The 23,646-nt window shown below is 43.4% G+C and overlaps 1 protein-coding gene across 2 annotated transcripts in view; it reads left to right on the top strand.

Moving 5' to 3' along the window:
* hs6st1a (heparan sulfate 6-O-sulfotransferase 1a) overlaps positions 1-23,646 on the top strand; it is a gene marked incomplete at its 3' end in the record, with an annotated part of 74,240 nt that overhangs the window by 35,060 nt on the left and 15,534 nt on the right. For both annotated transcript variants that reach the window (XM_080415003.1, XM_080415002.1), the window contains exon 2: positions 17,312-17,534. In XM_080415003.1, coding sequence (XP_080271129.1) covers positions 17,312-17,534 — 223 coding nt within the window. The remainder of the gene's footprint in view (positions 1-17,311; positions 17,535-23,646) is intronic.

The raw sequence follows: 23,646 nt of genomic DNA, 5'->3' as shown, positions 1-23,646 counted from the left end.
TGGGATTCACTGTAATTTTCCTCCTTATCAGTGAGTGTCTGTATGTGCACAGTTTGGTTTAGCACAGGATCAACGCACGCACCCACACACACCTACATTGTTGCAGACTTATGCTTGGCTTGTGGGGATACTACATTCACTGTCATTTACCTGACCTCAGCTCTGACCACAACATGTCTGACTGTAACTATCACCCGGCCTTGAACCGCTAACCCTAAAATTAGTAGAGTTTTTTTTCATGCTTTGCAAGGGCTGACAATGTTTGTCCTCTTGGTAACCCATGTTCTATCTACACCATAAAATCCTCAGTGTTATTTGATCCATATGAAACTCTAAGAGTGTACGAAAATATGTAACTAAATTGACCCGTAAGGATTTTATTGTGTACTTTAACCCTTTGCTTTCCTGGAACAATCAGTTTTGTCCTAGTGTTTGATCACAGATTTGCACTCGTACTTACAATAAGTCACTCTGAACGTCGGAAATGTCTTTTAGCTCAACCTGTTGCACTGCCTTTATTATCCTGGGTTTGAATTTGGTTCAAGACATGCATTGCTTTGTCCCGTCTCTCTCAAAAAACTGCACTATGTCATATTGAGCATAAAATTAAATTAAAAAGTAACTGAAATGTAATGGGGGGGAGGGTGGGTGTAATGTAAATGCAAGTAGGCATGAATCTCCACTCCTGAAGGCACACACCCCTGCATGTGTACATGTGGTACATTGCTCTCTCCCTGCTGTTGTCATTTGTGGTGGTGGTGGTGGTGGGGGGGGGTGCTCTGGGCTTCCACCCCGCTGGTTGGCAAGTAGCATTGCCAGGCCGACAGCTGCTCCGGATCCACATTCCGATGCATGTGATCCGGGATTGGAAACTCTGGGGGAGCGACTGCCCAGGACATAGTCTGCACACACACACATCCAGACATATCAGCATGCACACACATAACAGAGAATTAGGGCTGGGCAATTAACCGAAAATATATCAAAACCGATCTTGCTCATGTAGGTGAATCGAATATTTGAGTCTCAGGTTTTGTTTGTAATTATTGAATTGACACAAAAAAAATCTAATAGCTTTTTTTATTAACTAAATCGATTAGTTTTGAATACTTTATTAGTAAGAAATGTAAACGGCACGCGGTACAGTGAGACATTAAAGCCAAAAGAATAACACAAAAAAGTCCTGGTTTCCATTGTGGTCCTATAATTTAACCACTTAACCTTGTATTACGTACAAATAGTGAAAATGGCTGATCTACAAGATCTGCTGTAGATCTGCTATTGTCACTATATACATAATTGTCCCTAAATCTTAATTGAAGCAAAAGTTTTAAATGGTCTTTATTGATTTGAAGTCATATCGCCCAGCCCGAAGAGACACGCAGCCACCGACTCAAACGCATGCATACGGTACATACACGGTACATACACGGATGCTCACCCACGCGGACACATACTGTATATAGATATGCATGCTCGGACACACTTGCACATGTGCATGCTTGCATACGGACAAGAATCCAGACCCTTGCATAGAGGGGGTCATTGAGGAGAGAGTTGTTGCGATAGGGGGGCGTGAAAATGTCGAGAAAGGGGGAGTGTAGAAAAGAAGGGAGGAGAGAGTATCACAAGGCCTCGTCGAAGAATGGAGGGATGCCCTCTTAAGCTGCTTGTCTTCACGGACCCTGAAAATCAAACTGTCATATCAATGAGCCACGCATAACAAAAGCAGCTCTCTGTCTCTTGCTTTCTCTCTTTTTCTGTCTCTCTCTTTCTCAATCTCTTCTCTCCGAGTCTCGTTGGCATTCTCTGTTGTACCCCCCCCCAGCCTTTCTCTCTTAAAAATAAAATAAAAAAGAAGCAGGGCTGAAGTTTTACAGGCAGGCCAACCAGGCCTTTCAATTATTTTCAGTGTAATTCTCCATGGTATCGAGGGGAGTGGTGGTGTGGGGGGGTTATAGTGGAGAGGTGAGGCTGAAAGCCTGTTTTTATTTATTTACTTTTTTGTATTCGGCATTGAATCGCCTGCACCAGGTGCAATTTCAGTGTCAGGTTTGAGTTTTTCCTTCTCCCCCAGAGAAGAAGAAAAAAACGTTTTCTGTTTTTTTTTTGGTGAAAGTTTACCATGTCAACATGAGTCATAGGTTTTCTCTCTTCTCTGCCCTCTACCTGGGGGTTCATCATGTGGAATTGGCGACCTCCGAACCGCAGAAAGCTTTATTTTACAAGCGAGAAACGCGTTGCGAATCAGTCATTTTCTTCAAGTAACAGTGCAACGAAGCATAAATTTAGACATGAGCCGATATGTACCCAACAGATGGTGCATGGCCCCAGCTCCTTCTTGTCTTTCTTTTCCCATATTTAATTTATTTATTTTATTTACTCCTGCTGCTCCCCGCTGGCCGGTAACAATCTGATGCTCATTGTATGTTCACACTGTCTTTCTGTACATTGTTCATTCTCTCTTTCTCTGTAGCCTGAAATCTTGTGTCACGCTGGCCTTAATCTCAGGGTTAGCAGCTGCTGCTAGATTTCATGTGCATGTGTGTGTGCATGTGTATCTGAAAGAGAATGTGAGAGATGTAGTGTGAAAAATCTAATCATACTTCCCTCACTGCCCCAGCGTGCTCGGTTCATACTGTGAGCCGAGCAGAGTGTGAATTTTAGCATTCTTTGGGGCCATTGGTCACTTGATAATTAGAAAAGATGGAGTAGGGTAGATGGAAGGAAGGTCATCAGGGAGGGAGGAGGGGAAGGAAGCAAGGAAGGATGGAGGCCAAAGCCGTGCAGCTCATGGGAGATGAAGTTGGAGCTGTGAGCTCAGGTTACTCTGCCAGACAATGGGTTTCTTTCACCCAACCCTTTCACATGCACACGTGCATGCGCGCACACACATATTAACAAATGCAGGCGTTCTCTCTGAAAGCAACTGTTGTTGTTCCTGTTGCACAATATTTGGCTCCTGTTATTTCAATTCGACCCCTTCTCCCTCCTCTCCCATCTTCTATTCACTCTCCGCCCCAGTCTCTCCTCCCTCCTCTGGTTTCAATTTTCTTCGCCACTTGTTTTTCGTCTGAGTGCACACAGATTGATTAGAGGGTGTTGGGTGTGTGAGCATGGATGTGCGTGCTCACAGATGTGTGTATCACATGTGTCACACTCCTGCCATATGATTGCATATGATAACAAAATCTCATTTTAACAGTGAAAAGCTGCTGACATTTGTGCCTGTGTGTTGAGTTATGAGTACACAATAAGAGAAACAGAATGTCATTCTCTTGATTTCCCTGGAATTCACTCTTCCATTCCTCCTTTACCGCCCCTTCTCTTTCTCTCGCTCTCTTTCTCTCTGTCTCTCTCTCTCATGCATTCTCCCCCCAGGCTTTGCTCATTAGCCCCATGGCCCTCTCTAAGCAGGTGGGGCATGTTTGGCACAGCCCCCCGACATGCAGTCAAGCTTAATTGGGCTTGGAGGACCCTACACACACACACACACACACACACACACACACACACACACACACACACACACACACACACACACACACACACACACACACACACACACACACACACACACACACACACACACACACACACACACTCTCATGTCACTCATGAGTACCCCCCCTTTTCCTTTAAGAGCCTGCTGTCTGTCCCCCTCCCTCTCCCCAGGGAGAGGTTGAGGTTGGCGGGCCAGAGCGTTGCTCCAGCCTCAGGCCTGTCTCCCGGCCTGGTGAGCTCACTTGCTGCATGCCTGTCTCGATGGTCGTCCTGCCTCGCCTCCCTATCAGATGATAATAAGACCCAGTAAGCAGGTCCATTGATATGCAGACGTCCTCTCACAGTGCTGTTCTAGCCTCTGGCTGATATGATATGTCTCTGTGCCTCTCTCTCGCTCTCTCTCTCTCTACGCTCTCATTGTCTGTCACGCTACATCTCTCTCAGGGATGGGCATTTGGGCATTTTTTATGGCGTGGCTCTGCAGGAGACTAGCCATTTAGAATTAATTGTGTGTACCCGCCTCATCCCCAATCTCTGTTTCTTTCTGATCTCTCTTATACTCTCTCCTCTCTCCATCTCTATCTCCCTCTTTCTGATCTCTCTTATACTCTCCCTTTATTTCTCTGCCTTTCTGACCTCCTACACCCTCTCATTACTCCCTCTCTCTCTCTCTGTCTGGCTTTTTGATCTCTATCTCTCCTCTCCCTCTATTGCTCTTTCTCTTTTCTCTCTCTTTATGTCACTGCTCTCTCTCTGTCTGTCTGGCCTCCCCCCTGCTAGCATCTCTTGGATTCTTTGTTGCTTGAGATTGTTAAACTACAAAAATTGTAGTTGTGTGTGTTTGCTTATAGTTTAACTTGTGAGCTCTCAAATCAAAACAGAGCCACTGCCATTAGGGGTGTTTGTGTGTGTGTTTGTCTCTCTATAATTGCTTTCATTGTTTTTGTCTGAGCAGGCCACTTGACACTAGTCTGAAAGAGCCGTTTCTCCAAAGCGGATTTGTACTTTTGCTCTTCACCTCCGACTCACACATGCTCAACCATAGCTGATGACGCTGCCAAGCAACTATCCACACTTTCTGTCCCTCACATACAGACACACACACAATGCATGTACACATACAATTATTCATTTTTTTATTTCCTTGTTGTTGTTGTAGGCTTATATATGTTTATTATTATTGTTGCTGATACAATGTCTGAGGAACCAGAACAAACAACAAGGTATAACAATAACAAGCCTTGAACCTTGAACCTTGAACAAGCACTCGGCGTAGGGAAGACGGAGCAGAGTGGAGGTGCGTGGCAGAGGACAAGGCAGGTGGGAGCAGGGTTGAATGTTAACTACCTTATCACTCCAATTTCACACTCTAGCCTCCAGTCACAGACGACAACACACACACACCCCTATGTGATGACGACTGATTAACAGAGAAACAAGGGGTCATGCAATTCACATATACTCACTAATCCCGGCCAGAGGGGAGTTATTGTGTGTGTGTGTGTGTGTGTGTGTGAGAGAGAGAGAGGGAGAGACAGAGGCTGCCGCTGTAATGGGGCCATCTGTCTACTCGTTAGCCTCGTTAACCAGCCTTTTAATTACCCCAAAGTCTGCATCATCGTTCCTCCTTCTCCTCTTTTCTCTTTCTCTCCTGTAAGTCAACTGTTAGGACATTTCTATAGTCTGAGCTCATGACACGGCGGCCTGTGGAAAATATTACTACAGAGTGTGTGTGTGTGTGTGTGTGTGTGTACTTGCAATGGGAATGGGTGGGACAGATGTGATTGCGGCATGGCCATATTTCAATGTATTAGCAAAGTGATTGTTTTGACCTCAGTATCAGGATCAGGAGGCAAAGTGAAACAGCTTGGAGATGAATTTTGCTGAACAGACACACACACGCGCGCACACGCACACACAGGGGCATTTGTGATGATTCCGTTACTTTGGACAACCCAGCCAGCTGTAGAGGGATGACTGTAAATCTGATAGCTCTCTCTGTCTCTCTCTCTTTTCCTAACTCAGTCCCTTCCACTCTCAGTTTACTTCAGTTCAATACAATTTCATCAGGGGCAACAACAAAGAAATGGGTAAACGATGAAATAATGAGACAGATAATGTTGTTCTATTAAATAACAGGTGAATAGTCTTTCCTCACTCTTTGAACTGAACTTCCTCCTTTCTCCACCCCTCGCTCTCTACAGCCCTCTCGCCCTCCAGCTGTCTCCATCTTTTTTCTGTCTTTGTCACTAACGTATTGCCAGCCATCCCTGTCTTGTTAGCTCTGGTTATCTCTCAGTCCCTTGATTTCTTTTTATCCCCTCCCTTCTCATTCTCTCCCTCTTTCTCCATTCTGTCAGGCTGCGGATGTTGCCAGTCCAATGGACCACCATACATTCCTGGCAAACACACTCTGCACTCTGGGGGATTCTCTCTCGCTGTCTTTGGTTGTCCAGCGTAATAATGCTCCCTGTATTCAAACCTTAGGCTATTCATTCAGTTGAGGCCCTTCTGCTCATGTTTGCTTTCTGTCATTTTCAGCAGAAAGGATGTTTTTTTGGGGGGGGGATGAAAATGCAGCAAGCCATCTATTATTTTTTTGCCCACAGTGCGTACATGTTACCTTTGACAAGCATGCCCATGTGGTGGTCACTTACTGTAGCTAGCTACATTCAGCCAGTCTTGCTTGAGTTTTGCAAAGGACAGTCGCACCTCACATTGATTACTGTGTAGAAATAACGAAACCAGTGGCGGCAGAGGATGTGAAACTCTCCGAGCCCATGCACGTGACGTTACAAAATAAACTACATTACAAGCGTTTTCTAATTAGTGCAGTTGAATATGACAGTGGTTCTCAACCTGTGGGTCGGGACCCCTGATTTTGGGGGGGTCCCCAGATGACAGTGAAGTGATATTTTAAGGACTTCTAAGACCTTTTTAATACAAAAAAAAATAAAGAATCTAAAGAAATGCATCAAAAGTAATCAACAAACTATACTATAAAAACACTGGTCAAACATTGGCCAAAATAATATAAGAAAGAGGCAAAAATTATGAAAATGGCTAATCAGCTATTTTCACTATTTATCTGTGGAACCGAGCCAAACAAAATGTAATGCCTCAACTCCTACAATTCCAAGTGCTTGTCAGGGTGGGGGGTCCCCAGTTCAAATATGATTATTTTGGGGGGTCGCAGCCTGAAAAGGTTGAGAACCACTGGAATATTGGAAATTAGAAATTAACATGTGTTTTTGGAGGAGTACATTTAATTTCACTCTAGGATCCAAGCTGAAAAAGAAAATCAAGACTCAGTATTTTGTGAGGTGGGGGACCCACCAGGAAAGGTAATTTGTGAAAACCTGGCCAGCAGCCCAGGTTTTCATAACCTGCTCCAAAGGTGGTCCTGTTTTGGAGTCACAGGCTCCCCTCATCTGAAGACTCCATTAATCAGGGGTTCTTTGCCCAGATCTGGAAAAGTCTTGAAAACAAAAATATGGATTCACACAGCTTTTCCAAGAGTATGGAAAAGCAATAAAAGAATGTTTTGTTTATTCACAATATATAACCTGCTACATTCAAATCCATCATGTTATACATCATCATGTTATACATCGTTATAGTTTTGTTAGAGAAAGAATAATCCTCAGCTAATAACAAACGATGATTATGTTGCACACATCATATTGGACGTACCAGCATCTTCAAATCCAGTCAAGAAAATGGCATGATGCCGAAAAAGTGTATGGAAATTAATTTAGATTTGTGTGTGTGTGTGTGTGCAAGCTTACATTGTGCCACGCTGCAAGATTGTACTTCTGCTATTTTTGAGGGGGAAAAAAGCGTTAAAACATTTTGGAATCATTTAGATTTTTTTAACACAAATCATCTCTTCTGGGAGTCTCTGGCACACAACATTTTCAGATGTCTTAATGGGTTAAAAGTCTGTGCACAGCAAAATCCTCTATTCATTTCACTGAGGTGGACCCTTACAGGGTCAGGAACGGGGAAATATTATGGAGAGGAGAACAACAACAATGGGTTTTCCTCTCATCTGTTTTTCTTAACCACATTCTCCTGGCTGCATGTAGCCCGTAGGACTTCCCGCTTTCTCGCTACAGTACCACCATTGTCTTCTTTTACCCCTCTGTCTCTCTCTCTCTCTCTCTCTCTCTCTCTCTCTCTCTCTCTCTCTCTCTCTCTCTCTCTCTCTCTCTCTCTCTCTCTCTCTCTCTCTCTCTCTCTCTCTCTCTCTCTCTCTCTCTCTCTCTCTCTCTCTCTGTGTACTCCTCGACCGCCGCTCCTGTAGTTAAAGTCTGAGTCCTCAGGCTGTTATTGATTGACTAACAGAGAGAGGGAAGAATGGAGAGGGAAAGAGGGGGGTAAAAAGACAGAGCAAGCGAGCGTCGGCCAGTGGAGGAGTTTGCCTCGAGAGCTTGTCTGAACCAGCAGGGCTATTTCTGTCTGCGTCGGTGTCTCGTTATTGGCCAGGAGAGATGAGATGAGACGAGATGACGGATGTTGAGTGTTGGAGAGATGAGCAGGCAGGGAGGGATGGGGGGCAAAGAGGCGGGGGAGGGTTGATGTTTCATCGGCGAAGGCGAGGAGAGGTCAATACTCCTGACCTTGCAATGCCCGATGCACCCACACACACAAAAATACATATGCAAAAACACACTATAACTGAGATGTAGGGCCTTCCTGGTCTGTCCAGTTCAAGCATGTTGTCCACAGGTTGCAAAATCTGGGATTCTGGAAGGTGACTGCACCCCAGCAAAGACTATTGTTCCAGGGGATTGTATGAGTGTGTGTGTGTGTGTGTGTGTGTGGTGATGTGCTTGACTAAAAGACAACAGGAAGGTATCATTGTTTCAAGACGTTGCAGCTTCAAGTCCTGACATGCCCTTTCAATTTACGCACGCACGCACGCACACAGACATGGTTGATATCATCTGAATTTACAGCCAGTACATTCCATGGGATCATTCTCTCTGAGGGAGGGGAGGGGTTAGGATGACAAGCAGACTAAGGGCTTTCCCTAGATGTTATGCACACACACACACACACACACACACACACACACACACACACACACACACACACACACACACACACACACACACACACTCAATTCAATGGGCTTTATTGGCATGAGAAAACATACGTTTACATTGCCAAAGCATAATACAACAATACAGCAATACAATCAAAACAAAAAATATGTACATTTGAAAGTCAGAATCTTCGATAGGTCAATTTCTATGTACCAAGATCACTGGGTGCAGGTATAGTGCCGGAATATACACAATGATTAGTCTTTAGGGTGGTTGTGTTCCGTTTGATATCCTTGAGGTCAATTTCTATGTACCAAGATCACTGGGTGCAGGTATAGTGCCGGAATATACACAATGATTAGTCTTTAGGGTGGTTGTGTTCCGTTTGATATCCTTTTCCTATCACAGCAACTCACGAATCTTGCTGCTGTGTTTGCACATTGTTGTACTTCGCCCAGCAGGTATGGGAGTTTTTTGTCATTGGTCATGTTTTCAAAATCTCCGTGTGTGGTTGTAATCTGTGGGAAGTATGTGTCTCTGATGTCTTGGTACAATGGACAGACGGTTAGGAAGTGTAGCTCGGTTTCCACTTCATTTTGTGTGCAGTGGGTGCATAGTCTGTCTTCTCTCGGGATACAGGTCTGCCTGTGACGACCTTTCTCGATCGCAAGACTGTGCTCACTAAGTCTGTACCTAGTTAAGATTTTTCTTTGTTTTGGGTCAGTCACGGTGCTCAGGTATTCTGCCACTGCGTATTCTCTGTTTAGGGCCAGATAGCATTCTAGTTTACTCTGCTTTTGTGTTGCTTCTTTCCAGTGTGTCAGGTAGTTTTCCTTTTGCTGTTTTATAATTTGGTTTAGTCCAATGGGTTTTCTATCTCGTGGCTCTGTTTGTGTTTGTGCCCGGAGTTCCAGGGCCAGCTGGCTGAGGGGGCATCTCTCTAGGGTTTCGCTGTGTGTGAGTGCCTTGTTATGGAGTGCATCTAGGTCACTTTCTTTTAGGTGGTTGTAGAACTTAAGTGCTCTCTTTTTTATTTTGATAATTAGTGGGTATCGTCCTAATTCTGCCCTGCATGCATTATTTGGTGTTTTTCGCTGGGTACGGAGAATGGATTTGCAGAATTCTGTGTGTAGGGTCTCGGTTTGGTGTTTATCCCATTTTTCAAGGTCATGGTTTGCTAGTGGTCCCCAGATCTCACAACCATAGAGGGAAATTGGAAATCACAGAGTCCAGTATTTTAAGCCAGGTTTTAATTGGGATGTCTATTTTGATGTTTCTTTTGATAGCATAGAATGCCCTTCTTGCCTTGTCTCTCAGGTCCTTTACAGCTTGGTTGTAGTTCCCTGTGCTGCTGATGTTTAGGCCAAGGTAGGTATAGTTTTTTGTTTGTTCTAGTGGGATTGTATTTAGGAAAAATTGATGGTTTTGGCGGCTGGATCTTTTTTGAAATATCATGATTTTAGTCTTAGTTAGGTTCACTGTCAGGGCCCATGTCTGGGAGAATTTGTGTAGGAGATCAAGTTGCTGCTGTAGTCCTTCCTTGGTTGGAGACAGCAGCAGCAGGTCATCTGCAAAAAGTAAGCATTTGATTTCTGTGTTTGCCAAGGGGATGCCTGGAGCTGTGGACTGTTCTAACGTTTTTGCTAATTCGTTGATATATATGTTGAAGAGTGTTGGACTCAGGCTGCATCCCTGTCTAACTCCTCGGCTTTGGGGGAAAAAGTCTGTGTGCTTTTCGCCTATTTTAACTGCACATTTGTTGTTAGTGTACATTGATTTTATGATGTCATAGGTTTTCCCCCCAATGCCACTCTCCAACAGTTTGTACATCAGACCCTCATGCCAAATTGAATCGAATGCTTTTTTGAAGTCGACAAAGCAGGAGAATAATTTGCTTTTGTTTTTGTTTAATTGGTTGTCAATTAGGGTGTTTAGAGTGTAAATGTGGTCTGTTGTGCGATATTTTGGTAGAAAGCCAATTTGTGATTTGCTCAGGACATTGCTTTCTGTGAGGAAGTTTAGAATTCTGTGGTTGAGGATCATGCAGAGGATCTTTCCGAGGTTGCTGTTTACACAGATCCCGCGGTAGTTATTTGGGTCATATTTGTCTCCACTTTTGTGGAGTGGCGTTATCAGCCCTTGATTCCATGTGCTGGGGAAGATCCCAGAGCTGAGCACGATATTTAGGAGTTTTAGTATGGCTATTTGGAATTTGAGGTCGGTGAATTTTATCATTTCATTTAGAATACCGTCTGCCCCGCAGGCCTTCTTGGTTTTAAGTGTTTTTATTTTGTCTTGTAGTTCTTTTAGGTTGATTTGGGAATCTAGTGGATTCTGGTAGTCTTTTATGGCTGACTCTAGGTTTTGTAGTTTATCTTTTATTAGTTTTTGCTCTTTGTTCTTCTCGATTGGGCCAAAGAGGCTAGAAAAATGGTTCACCCATATATCTCCATTTTGGATGGGTAGTTCGTCCTGTTTTAGCACACACCAGAAATGAGAGAGTAATTTCTCAAATTGTATTGGTTATGGAATGTTAACTGATACAGTAGCTGTGTCCAGTAAGTAGTGCTTTATTCACTTGGGCCATCTCACACACACACACACACACACACACACACACACACACACACACACACACACACACACACACACACACACACACACACACACACACACACACACACACACACACACACACATTTGCTTCTGTGCTTGAATAGTAGTTTAAATTCCATGATCTAAGTTTCCAAAGAAAGTAAAGGCAGCTTTAATCCTGGTTCTGTCCAAGCGCTCTCTTATCTCTGTGTTTGTCTTCTGATTAGTAGCCACATTTTAGACGGAACACATTTGACTCTTTCTTTCTTTTGCGGTGTGTTCCAATTTCTTTCTTATTCCAGTGTGAAGTTGTTTTGGTTCTGGTCCATTTATAGAGGGTAGAAAGAGACATGTTGTTGAGTGGATCTGGTTTCAACAAACATCCGCGGACTATTAATAAAACATGGCCGCTCCACGTAGTGGGATGCAGTCTGTGTGTGTGTGTGTGTGTGTGTGTGTGTGTGTGTGTTGTTTTGCACCGGTGTGTACTGTGTAAGTGGCAGTGTGTGTTTTCGGTGTGTGCGCTTGTCAGTTCCTGTCGGTGTAGGGGTGTGAGTCGAAAGCCTAATTCATAATTTGTCATGGAACGCTCCCTCGCCGAAAATGACCGATTTTCAAGTTTTCATCTTTTCACACATGAGATCTGAACCTTTTTTCTCGCTCTTTTTTTTTTACCACAATCTGTCATTAGTAATGAACATTGCTGTATTCCTTGCAACCCCATTTGAGATTTTAGTTATTATGTCATGTCACAGCATAGTTGCACCTATCTATCTAAACACTTCAAATATATTGTTTATATTTGTGAAATGAATGTTATGTCTGTACGGCAGACATAACATTTGATGAGATCTTTATGAATATCAACAAGACATCACTTTCTCTTTACCACTGTCCTTTGTAAGAATAAGAACGAAAAAATGTATCATGTAAATGAAATAATAGCGCAACTTTAACTATTGAAATCTACCCATTGCTTGTTGAGCTGCTGGGGCCCCGAGGGGTTGGTCCCGAGGGGACCCTTTGTGATCCCCGGGCCCCGCTTTGAGACTTGCACAATTAGATTAGCATTAATAAGCCCTCGCTCACTCTTGCCAGGCTAGGACACGTGGTCATCTGGCAGAGATGCAGCTACAGGAGGAGGAATGGATGAGAGATTGGGGGGGGGTGATATGGGCGGAGAAAAGGAAAAGGAACAGATTCAGAGGGTATGATAGAGAGAGGGGGTCTAGGGCAGGGGTTCCCAAAACTTTCAGCTCGAGACCCAAAATGTAAATTTGTTGTCTCCCCATGACCCAAAATAACAAAAAACACATAATGTATTAAACACTTATTTATGCCTTATTTAATTGTGAAAATAGCTGATCTACAAGCTCGCAACGCCTCGCATCTCCCAAAAATGGGTCCCGACCCCAAACGGTGTGCCGAGGATTTTGTGACATCCACACATTATTATTGCAATACAACTATACAAAAACCCATGAATCCTTTTTTTTACTTCCACTCTTTTAATAATACGGAGAAAAATTTGATACCCTAAAATACCTTTGAACTATTTTGGGCATGTCATTACTGTGTATAGGCATAGCGTTAAAAATAAACTATAATGTATTACTTTTTTAGTAATGTAACTTTTTTTCACACACAAAAAAAAACCCTGCTGATTTACAAGCTCGCAGATGCAACACTATTTTGGGGGAAAACAAATTAAGTATGAGATGGAGCTTGTAGTGGAGAAGATATCTACTTCAAGCTTGAGTGGTAAAACTTAAATTTGCATTAGTAAATAAAAACAAACATTTACAGAGTGATACAGTGATAACACAAGGTATAGAAAGAAGCTTTTTTTCAAATTTTGCACAGATTTGCATAGAGGTGTGCTGTGCGATTTTGACACATTGCACAGCAAGGCACAACAAGTTCGAAAACCACCGGTCTAGCAGTTGTCCAAGTGCACATTCTGCACCCCTCAGGAAACGGGAACAGCTCTTATTCTGGGACGACAGCAGACACAGGCACTGTGTGTTTCCTCTTGATAACAGTTAACATGCACTTAAACACGCACACATAGATACACACGGGCTGACACACGTGTGCACATGCATGCATGTACAGGCCCCCAAAAAGTCATATAACATTCCACCCCCCCCCCCACACACACACACAAATACACACACGTGTACACATTGACGTGCACGCACTATGCATACACTAGTCAGTAGTGTAGACACACAGATGCGATAACGCTCAAACAAAAACATGCACATTCACAGACAAGCTTACACCAGTGCCTGACCGTGTGTGTGTGTGTGTGTGTGTGTGTGTGCTCATGGTTGTGTGAGAAAGCAGTGCGAAGCTGGACAGTGGCCCCCCTGCCATGCCTGTCAATCGCTTGGCTGGTGAGTGGGTTTTGTCTAGAGTGGTGAGACAGAAGGAATGTGAGGAAAGAGAAATGGTGAGGAAAATGGAGGGGTTGAAGTTCAGAACGTGTGTCTGCAAGAGAGGGGAGAGAGAACGATTGGGTGGGAGGGGGGGAAGAGAAAGGAAGGGCAGTATTCTCACTCCTATTGTTGCACTTAAGTCAGTCAAACTACACTTCACTTACAGTGTTTGCTCTGGGGTCACTTTATCCTTATGCAAACCCCAAAAATAGAGGTGTGTTTTAGAGTCTAGCCTACTTATGGGGACCGCGAGACTGTCCTTGTTCAGTCTGCAGCATGAATCGGTCTAGTTAGTATTTTGTCTACGACTCAAATCGTCACGTCCCTGCCGAAAAGATTTAGTTTCCCTTTCCATCCCACTCTACACACAGCATATCTAATAGAATATATCACTAAATTATAAAACATTTTCCTACAATTTAGTCTGACGCCTGATAATCTCATTTGAGATGCACGTTCGAGGTGGACGTTGGCATCTGCCTGTGGCAATGAGTAAAAAGAAAAACACATTGAAGTAAAAGACGGAACAGAAAATTGAATTATGTTCCACATAAACATGGTCTGAAGAAAAGGCTGTTCAAAATACAGTTCCCAGACGGCATAATCTGATATGCAATCAAGATTTGGACGTCGAGAAAGAGCGAGATCGACTGCCGGCCATTAGCGTTTAATGTTAATTTGATGGCTGCGAACCTTCCTCTATAAATAATATCGCCTAGGAGGGGGAAAAATGTCGGCTGCAATGTGCCGTCCTCTTCACGCAAGGAGATGTGTGTGTGAGTATACAAACAAGTGTGTGTGTGTGTGCATGCGTGCAGGTGAGACATCATTACCTAGGTATCTTGCGTTACAGCCAGACATCATTAAGCTCCATGGTGAAAATTCTTCCCCACCTTAGTTTGATCGTCAGGCTGACCTGGCATACACAAAGGCAGGCGTGCCGCTTAGATCATTTATTTATGTTTGCAAGCCACGCGTGCATATTTGTTTTTGTGTGTGTGTGTGTGTGTTATTTATTTTTATTTTTTTTGTCTGGTAATATGCCTGAGCCTTCATTATTGCAGAAGCTATAACTTTGATAAATCACTCAGGCTCGGGGCCCTTGCTGCTTTCACAGTATTAGAAAACTAATTGAAATTCTCCTCCGCCCACTGCTTCTTGCTCTTTTACTCCCTGTGTTTCAGCCCCTCTTTCATTCTCTCTTCCCCTCTCTCTCATTCTCTCTTCCCCTCTCTCTCATTCTATTTTCCTCTCTCTCTCTCATTCTCTTTTCCTCTCTCTCTCTCATTCTCTTTTACTCTCTCTCTTTCTCTTTCTCTCTCTTTCTCTTTTCCTCTCTTCCTCTCTCTTTCTCTTTTCGTCTCTTCCTCTCTTTCCTTCCTGTCTCTCTGGTTAAGGCCAGACAGCACTGTGTGTTTTTCAGCAGGCAAAGAAGCCAAGAGGGGGAAAATGTCATCACTGATTTAATACACACACACGCACACATGGCGTAGATGTGCACAAGCGCACACACACTGACTCGCATACACACACGTCGTCAGGGAGTGTCAGGAATCTAGATAATTCCATGACAGGAATCTCCATAATTTACCATGGACCCAGAGAGCTGTCTCCAGCAGGCCACAGGCTGAGTGTCTGTGGGACTTTGCACTGCCTCCACCATTGCATTTGATTAGATCAGGGTGAGCACAGGTTTAGGTTGATGAGATTTACACTTTAGCTCCTTGTTACCCCCCCAATACACACACACACACACACACACACATACACACGCACGCACGCACGCACGCACACACACACACACACACACTCCATCCGTCCCTTACCCCTGCTGCCTCCAGATTAAGAGTTTAGTTGTTTTATTATCCGGCATATCCCTGCTGACAGTGGAATTAGAGGCTGGATGGTTCATTATCCAAAATCTGCTCAGTACTGCCACTAGATTGGGGTCTTGTTTGCGGCTTTGCGTCCTGGCTGCAGCTGGATTTGAAGGTCCGCTATTTCAATTGTGTATAGGATCTCTCCACAGCCAGTGGTGCCAGATTTTGGGTTTAGTTCTGTGCATTGTCTAGGTTGATGCCATTAGATTTGGGGATTTACCCGTTTGTCATTGTGTGTGAGGACATCTCTGCTGGCCCTGGAGTTTTGGGGGGGTGCTTGTTGCACTGCTCCGGATCTCCCAGCTGTTTATAATATTCAAACAGTGCTACTGTACTCTATGTGCCACACTGGGTGATTTACAGTCGAGTTTGCCATCTGCCACCCACCTACACAGTAAACTCTTGGGTGTTAATTCCACTCTGCAAGTGTAAAGGTGGACCCATATGGGTCCATTTGAGTCCATTTGTACACTCTCTGAGTTAAAATAACACCAAGGATTTTGCTGCGTACCCACCAATCACCGGCCCTTTTAAATGCTTTGTTTGTGCAGCCAAAAATGTAGCGCTAGAAGTAGAGACTTGTGAGTGTGTGCGTGTGTGTGTGTGTGTGTGTGTGTGTGTTTGGAGCAGACCATTCCGTAGAGTCCTGTCAGCACACAAACCTCTCTCTGCAAACATTCCTCTGATGTGATGCAACCCCGGGAGAGCAGGGGAAAGCAATGCATCTGCATCTGTGTGTACACACATTTTTACACATTGTGTGTGTGCATGCGTGCGTGCGTTCATGCTAGGGCTGGTATTTGTTTTATTGAATCTGAATCCAATGAAAGGCAGATTCACTTATGGAATCCTTTGGGTAAACGGTTGGTGGACAGAGTGAGGAAATATCTACAGCTGTTAGTGAACTTGATGAGAAGAACAGAAGTTAGTTCATTTTCAAAATTAAAACACGGGTTGCAGATTTGAGATTTGGGGTGAAAAGATGAGATTATTTTCACTCTGAGCTAATCAAATCCAAAATAGAAGTGGCTATCGAACCCCAACATGCGTACTGTACAGTGTGTTTGAGCACTTGTGTGTGTGTATACTGAATGTGGGCATTTGTTGCTTATAGAAAATCCATACAATTATTTTCCTGCTCTCTCTCCCTCTTTCTTTCTCTCCCTCTCACGCACGCAAGCACACAGGTTGCATGTGTAGTTGGTTAATGAGGATGTGTTGATTGATTAGGCTGCAGTAATTAGCTGGAGTGTAAAGGCCTGCAAAGGTCTGTGTCTGTGCTCTGGTGAGAGTGCCCCCTCTGGGGAAACATAGAAACTGCGCTATGCACCATTACATACTCACACGAACACGCCACAGTTCTATCCGAGATCTCAAATGTGTTATGAGTCATCTCTCCGTGCGTGCGCGTGTGTGTGTCTAAGTACTGCATGCTAGAGGATATGCTTGTGCCAGCAGTTCCTTTACCTGGCTGCACAGTGGCCTGAACAGTGACCCTAGTGTCTCTCCATGACAAATCAAATTTCTTTCTCTCCTCACCATAGTTCGTCAGTCAGTCTGTTTGTAGCCTCTGTTTTCATTGATGTGTCGTACCACAGTCCTTGCTCGAGTGTAATGCATTTCAGTATCAGTTCTGCAAAAGTGTGAGACAACCTTTGTGGGCATTCCCCTCATTGGATTACTGGAATCCAAATCTGCTGCTGTAGCAAACTATTGCAAACAGCACCACCACATGGACAGCTTAGTATTGTCTTTGTAACCGCTGTCTGTCTTTCTTTCTTTCTGTATTTTATCTACTGTATAAACTGTATCTATAACTCTTTCTGTTTCCGTTCCACAGGAAGTTCTATTACATCACACTGTTGAGGGACCCCGTGTCTCGCTACCTGAGCGAGTGGAGGCACGTCCAGAGAGGGGCCACGTGGAAGACCTCCTTGCACATGTGCGACGGTCGGACCCCAACCCCTGAGGAGCTGCCTTCCTGCTATGAGGGCTCTGACTGGTCAGGCTGCACCCTACAGCAGTTCATGGATTGCCCCTACAACCTGGCCAACAACCGACAGGTATACTTGCTGACTGTCCCAAATTAACTTTTTGTCTCACCTGCTAAGGGGACTGTTCGATGAAAAAAAGAAGACCGGTGGCAAGTGACACTGTACATGGACAAACATGAATAGTTTCCTCCGAGCCATCATGCAAGATATTTTTATTACGTGTCTATTTTCTGGTACAAACAGGCAGATAGCCTTCTAAGATTTACTTGCCAAATGAAAAATCTACTCATGTTTGGAGCTTGCCAATTTGGGAACCCTTCAGCAATATATATTTTTTTTTTAAACCCTTTGAATTGATACAGAGCTCTGAATCTGTCTTGAGAGATTAGGCGCTCGCTGGCTGTTAATTGCGGACCCTGGGTAATGGGTATACTGTACATACATAAGACACTCACAGGCACACACACAAAAAGCACGCACGCTCCCAATTAGTCTTTCTCTTAGACACGAACAGACTGAACTACACCGAGAGTTAGTTTGTGGTTCTTACTTCCAGTCTCTCTCTCTCTCTCACACACACACACACACACACACACACACACACACACACACACACACACACACACACACACACACACACACACACACACACACACACACACACACACCCCTGTTTGTTTAGACTACTTTTGGGTACGGATGTCAGGACACCCCCCTTTCGGGGGCTACCCTTTCTGAATGGGTTAGAGAGAAGCTGTGACCACTGTTGGTGTTCAGAGGGTGCCCACTTTACCAATATGTCTTGATATTTTTGATTTAAGCTTTATTTTAAAAGTATGATTTTTTACCCTGAGATTGGGGACAATCATATTTAACCCACTTTTCGGGACTTGGGCGGGGCTTATTTCACACAACAGGAAGTCACCTTTGGGGCTTTGGTCTATACACACAGCCTACTTTAAGCCACCTTTGGGGTTCTGGGGACATATCCTGGCTGCTCTACTACTGCACTTTTCAGTGATATCATCTGTTATGCTATGTCACTAAAATGTGGAATGCCCTACCAAAGGCTAAATCCCTACTCTCCTTCAAAACCGCCCTAAAAGAGCACCTACAGGAGGTTGCAAATTGAAACTGGCCCCTGTAAAAAAAAACATAGCCTCCCACCCCCGACCTGTTTCACTGTAAATAGTCCTCTTCAATTTTTTTATTTTATTTTTGTAAATCACTATTACATGCTGTTCCACATAGTGTTGCTGTTTATCTGATCAATGTTTCTATGAATTGAGTACAAAGGACCACAATTGAAACAAGCTTGGCTTTTTGTGTAGATCCTTTTAGCAGACCTTGTATTCTAAACTGTTTAAGCTTTTTTGTTTGCAAACTGCTAATAAAGTATTCAATCAATCAATCAATCAATCAATGCCTTCTCTGTATTGTCACTTTCCATGTCACAAGCATGTCACTGTTCAAAAAGAACTAGGGCCTGTTTCACAAAGGGTAGATTAGGATTTAGCAGATATCCTGGCTTAAACAAGCCAGGCTCAGCCATGACTCGGTTTCACGAAGGAAATCCCGCTTTAGTTATCATGGAAACTTAGCTGTGAAGTTAGCTTGCTCCGGACCAGGATAACGGCCAAGCTTTATTAATCTGTGTCCTGTTGTTCAAGTTTTGTGAAACAGCTTTGGGGTATTAGGCTATACACAAACTACTGTAAGCCACCTTTGAGGTATTAGGCTATACACAAACTACTGTAAGCCACCTTTGGGGTATTAGGCTATACACAAACTACTGTAAGCCACCTTTGGGGTATTAGGCTAGTATACACAAACTATTGTAAGCCACCTTTGGGGTATTAGGCTATACACAAACTACTGTAAGCCACCTTTGGGGTATTAGGCTAGTATACACAAACTACTGTAAGCCACCTTTGGGGTATTAGGCTATACACAAACTACTGTAAGCCACCTTTGGGGTATTAGGCTAGTATACACAAACTACTGTAAGCCACCTTTGGGGTATTAGGTTATACACAAACTACTATAAGCCACCTTTGGGGTATTAGGCTAGTATACACAAACTACTGTAAGCCACCTTTGGGGTATTAGGCTAGTATACACAAACTAGTGTAAGCCACCTTTGGGGTATTAGACTATACACAAACTACTGTAAGCCACCTTTGGGGTATTAGGCTATACACAAACTACTGTAAGCCACCTTTGGGGTATTAGGCTAGTATACACAAACTACTGTAAGCCACCTTTGGGGTATTAGGCTAGTATACACAAACTACTGTAAGCCACCTTTGGGGTATTAGGCTAGTATACACAAACTACTGTAAGCCACCTTTGGGGTATTAGGTTATACACAAACTACTGTAAGCCACCTTTGGGGTATTAGGCTAGTATACACAAACTACTGTAAGCCACCTTTTGGGTATTAGGCTATACACAAACTACTGTAAGCCACCTTTGGGGTATTAGGCTAGTATACACAAACTACTGTAAGCCACCTTTGGGGTATTAGGTTATACACAAACTACTGTAAGCCACCTTTGGGGTATTAGGCTAGTATACACAAACTACTGTAAGCCACCTTTGGGGTATTAGGCTATACACAAACTACTGTAAGCCACCTTTGGGGTATTAGGCTAGTATACACAAACTACTGTAAGCCACCTTTGGGGTATTAGGCTAGTATACACAAACTACTGTAAGCCACCTTTGGGGTATTAGGTTATACACAAACTACTGTAAGCCACCTTTGGGGTATTAGGCTAGTATACACAAACTACTGTAAGCCACCTTTGGGGTATTAGGCTATACACAAACTACTGTAAGCCACCTTTGGGGTATTAGGCTAGTATACACAAACTACTGTAAGCCACCTTTGGGGTATTAGGCTATACACAAACTACTGTAAGCCACCTTTGGGGTATTAGGCTAGTATACACAAGCTACTGTAAGCCACCTTTGGGGTATTAGGCTATACACAAACTACTGTAAGCCACCTTTGGGGTATTAGGCTAGTATACACAAACTACTGTAAGACACCTTTGGGGTATTAGGCTAGTATACACAAACTACTGTAAGCCACCATTGGGGTATTAGGCTATACACAAACTACTGTAAGCCACCTTTGGGGTATTAGGCTATACACAACTACTGTAAGCCACCTTTGGGGTATTAGGCTAGTATACACAAACTGCTGTAAGCCACCTTTGGGGTATTAGGCTATACACAAACTGCTGTAAGCCACCTTTGGGGTATTAGGCTATACACAAACTACTGTAAGCCACCTTTGGGGTATTAGGCTATACACAAACTACTGTAAGCCACCTTTGGGATATTAGGCTAGTATACACAAACTACTGTAAGCCACCTTTGGGGTATTAGGCTATACACAAACTACTGTAAGCCACCTTTGGGGTATTAGGCTAGTATACACAAACTATTGTAAGCCACCTTTGGGGTATTAGGCTATACACAAACTACTGTAAGCCACCTTTGGGGTATTAGGCTAGTATACACAAACTACTGTAAGCCACCTTTGGGGTATTAGGCTATACACAAACTACTGTAAGCCACCTTTGGGGTATTAGGCTAGTATACACAAACTACTGTAAGCCACCTTTGGGGTATTAGGTTATACACAAACTACTATAAGCCACCTTTGGGGTATTACGCTAGTATACACAAACTACTGTAAGCCACCTTTGGGGTATTAGGCTAGTATACACAAACTAGTGTAAGCCACCTTTGGGGTATTAGACTATACACAAACTACTGTAAGCCACCTTTGGGGTATTAGGCTATACACAAACTACTGTAAGCCACCTTTGGGGTATTAGGCTAGTATACACAAACTACTGTAAGCCACCTTTGGGGTATTAGGCTAGTATACACAAACTACTGTAAGCCACCTTTGGGGTATGAGGCTATACACAAACTACTGTAAGCCACCTTTGGGGTATTAGGCTAGTATACACAAACTACTGTAAGCCACCTTTGGGGTATTAGGCTAGTATACACAAACTACTGTAAGCCACCTTTGGGGTATTAGGCTAGTATACACAAACTACTGTAAGCCACCTTTGGGGTATTAGGCTAGTATACACAAACTGCTGTAAGACACCTTTGGGGTATTAGGTTATACACAAACTACTGTAAGCCACCTTTGGGGTATTAGGTTATACACAAACTGATAGATTGTGGGGTCTACTTTTCTCAAATCACAAACACAGGAAGTACATTTTGGGGTCAATGCATTTTATTAATTGTAGGATATATTTGTTTTAACTGAACGCAGATGTACAAGCTCTTGTGAAGACATGCAGAACATTAAACCAACAGCTACGTATTAGCCACTCTGGATAGTGGACAAAAAGGTAATTTCTGGGCCTTGATAATGGTGCAAACTGGACTATATAAAGGGATATGTTCAGATTAACCACATGAACTCCAGCGTTTCTATTCTGGACATATCAAAATAAGCGAGCAGTCGACACAAATAGGCAAACTACAAGACCAGTATAACATGCACCCCCACAACAGCACATTTTCCTCCAGCCCCATTAACTCACTCACTGCCAATGACGTGTTGACATTTGTTTGGGAAAAACACATGCACCATTCTTTACAGTTTGGCTGCACAACTGTTACAACTGGTACATCTTCGTGTTACTGTCTTACTGAGCTTATTGTTGTTTGGATATCATGGAAGACCAATTTCTCGAAAGTCTGAGGTCTCATTATTCCTTGATGTGCTTGATACACACATCCATCCCCAGTTGAAAATAGTGTGTCAGGTTTTAATTTAGCCTGCAGTCTCCTGCCTGCAGGATATCTGCAAACAATTTCACACAGTGATCTGGGAATTACTGTGGATCAATATGAAGTCCAGAAGATATTTGCACATACATGTACAAGGCCTCAGGTCCAGACGTGATATGTGGCCGGCTGCTGCATTCATGCAGTCAGGAACTTGCAGAGGCTTGGTGTCCCATCTACCAAAAGTCACTGCACTCACTTACGGTTCCGTCCATCTGGAAAGATTCTACTATAATCCCTGTTCCCAAAAAGGCCTGCTGCAAGGAAAATAATGACTACCGCCCAGTCGCTTTGACTTCAGTAATTATGAAGTGTTTTGAGAAAATCATTGTCAGTCTATTGAAGGCAGCGGTTGGTTGTTCATTGGATACTTTTCAGTTTGCTTACAGGAGTAACAGGTGTATAGAGGATACAGTTTTGGCCTTGGATTAATTTCTTTTGAAACACTTGGAAAATAACAAAGCTTATGCACGCCTTCTTCTTGTAGATTTTAGCTCAGCATTTAATACAATACAGTCACATCTCTTAATTAAGAGGTTGAGGGACCATAATGTCCATCCCCTTATTATCAGGTGGTATTATTCCTTTTTAACTGAACGTACTCAAAGGGTCAGTGTGAATGGTACTTTGTCAGAGCCCAGAACCTTAAGTACTGGAGCACCTCAGGGCTGCGTTAGCTCACCGGTCCTTTTTACTTTGTACACAAATGAGTGTAGAAGTGGGAACCCGAATAATTACATCATAAAATTCTCGGATGATACTGCCATCTTATCCCCACTGGATAAGGATAGAGATTTAGCTGACTATTTTTTAGAGGTACAGAGGTTTGTAAAATGGTGTGATGACAACCACCTTGTTCTTGACGTTAGGAAGACACAGGAGATGGTGTTCGACCCCATGAGCATTGGTGACCACAGGCCCGTGGTCATTCATGACTCGACCATCTCACAGGTTTCTTCATATAAATACTTGGGCATTTTTATTGACAACTCACTAACCTGGAATACACGTGGACAGTCTCTGTAGTAAACTACAATGTTTTACATGGAAAGTTTGAACTTCTGCCTTCTGGTAGAGGGTACAGTGAACCAAAGTGGAAGTATATTGGGTTTAAAAAATCGTTTGTACCAGCATCAACTCAAATGTTGAACGAGGCTCTGAAACAGCACTGACTGAGAGATTTGATTGATCACTATTTGTGCACTTGTGTAATGTTGTGTCCCCCCTCTGGATGTATTTCTACTATGTCTTTTGTCATTGATGTCTTGTGTGTGGCTGCAGCAGGGGTGAAAGCCCAAGACAAATTTCCCTTGTGGACAATAAAGCTTACCTTGACCTTGACCTTGATGGG

Source organism: Gymnoscopelus braueri, assembly GCF_963280865.1.
Source record: "Gymnoscopelus braueri genome assembly, chromosome: 19".
In the NCBI taxonomy this organism is placed as follows: domain Eukaryota; kingdom Metazoa; phylum Chordata; class Actinopteri; order Myctophiformes; family Myctophidae; genus Gymnoscopelus; species Gymnoscopelus braueri.
Note: the sequence above shows the minus strand (reverse complement) of the source record. Positions and strands in the feature narration are given on the sequence as shown.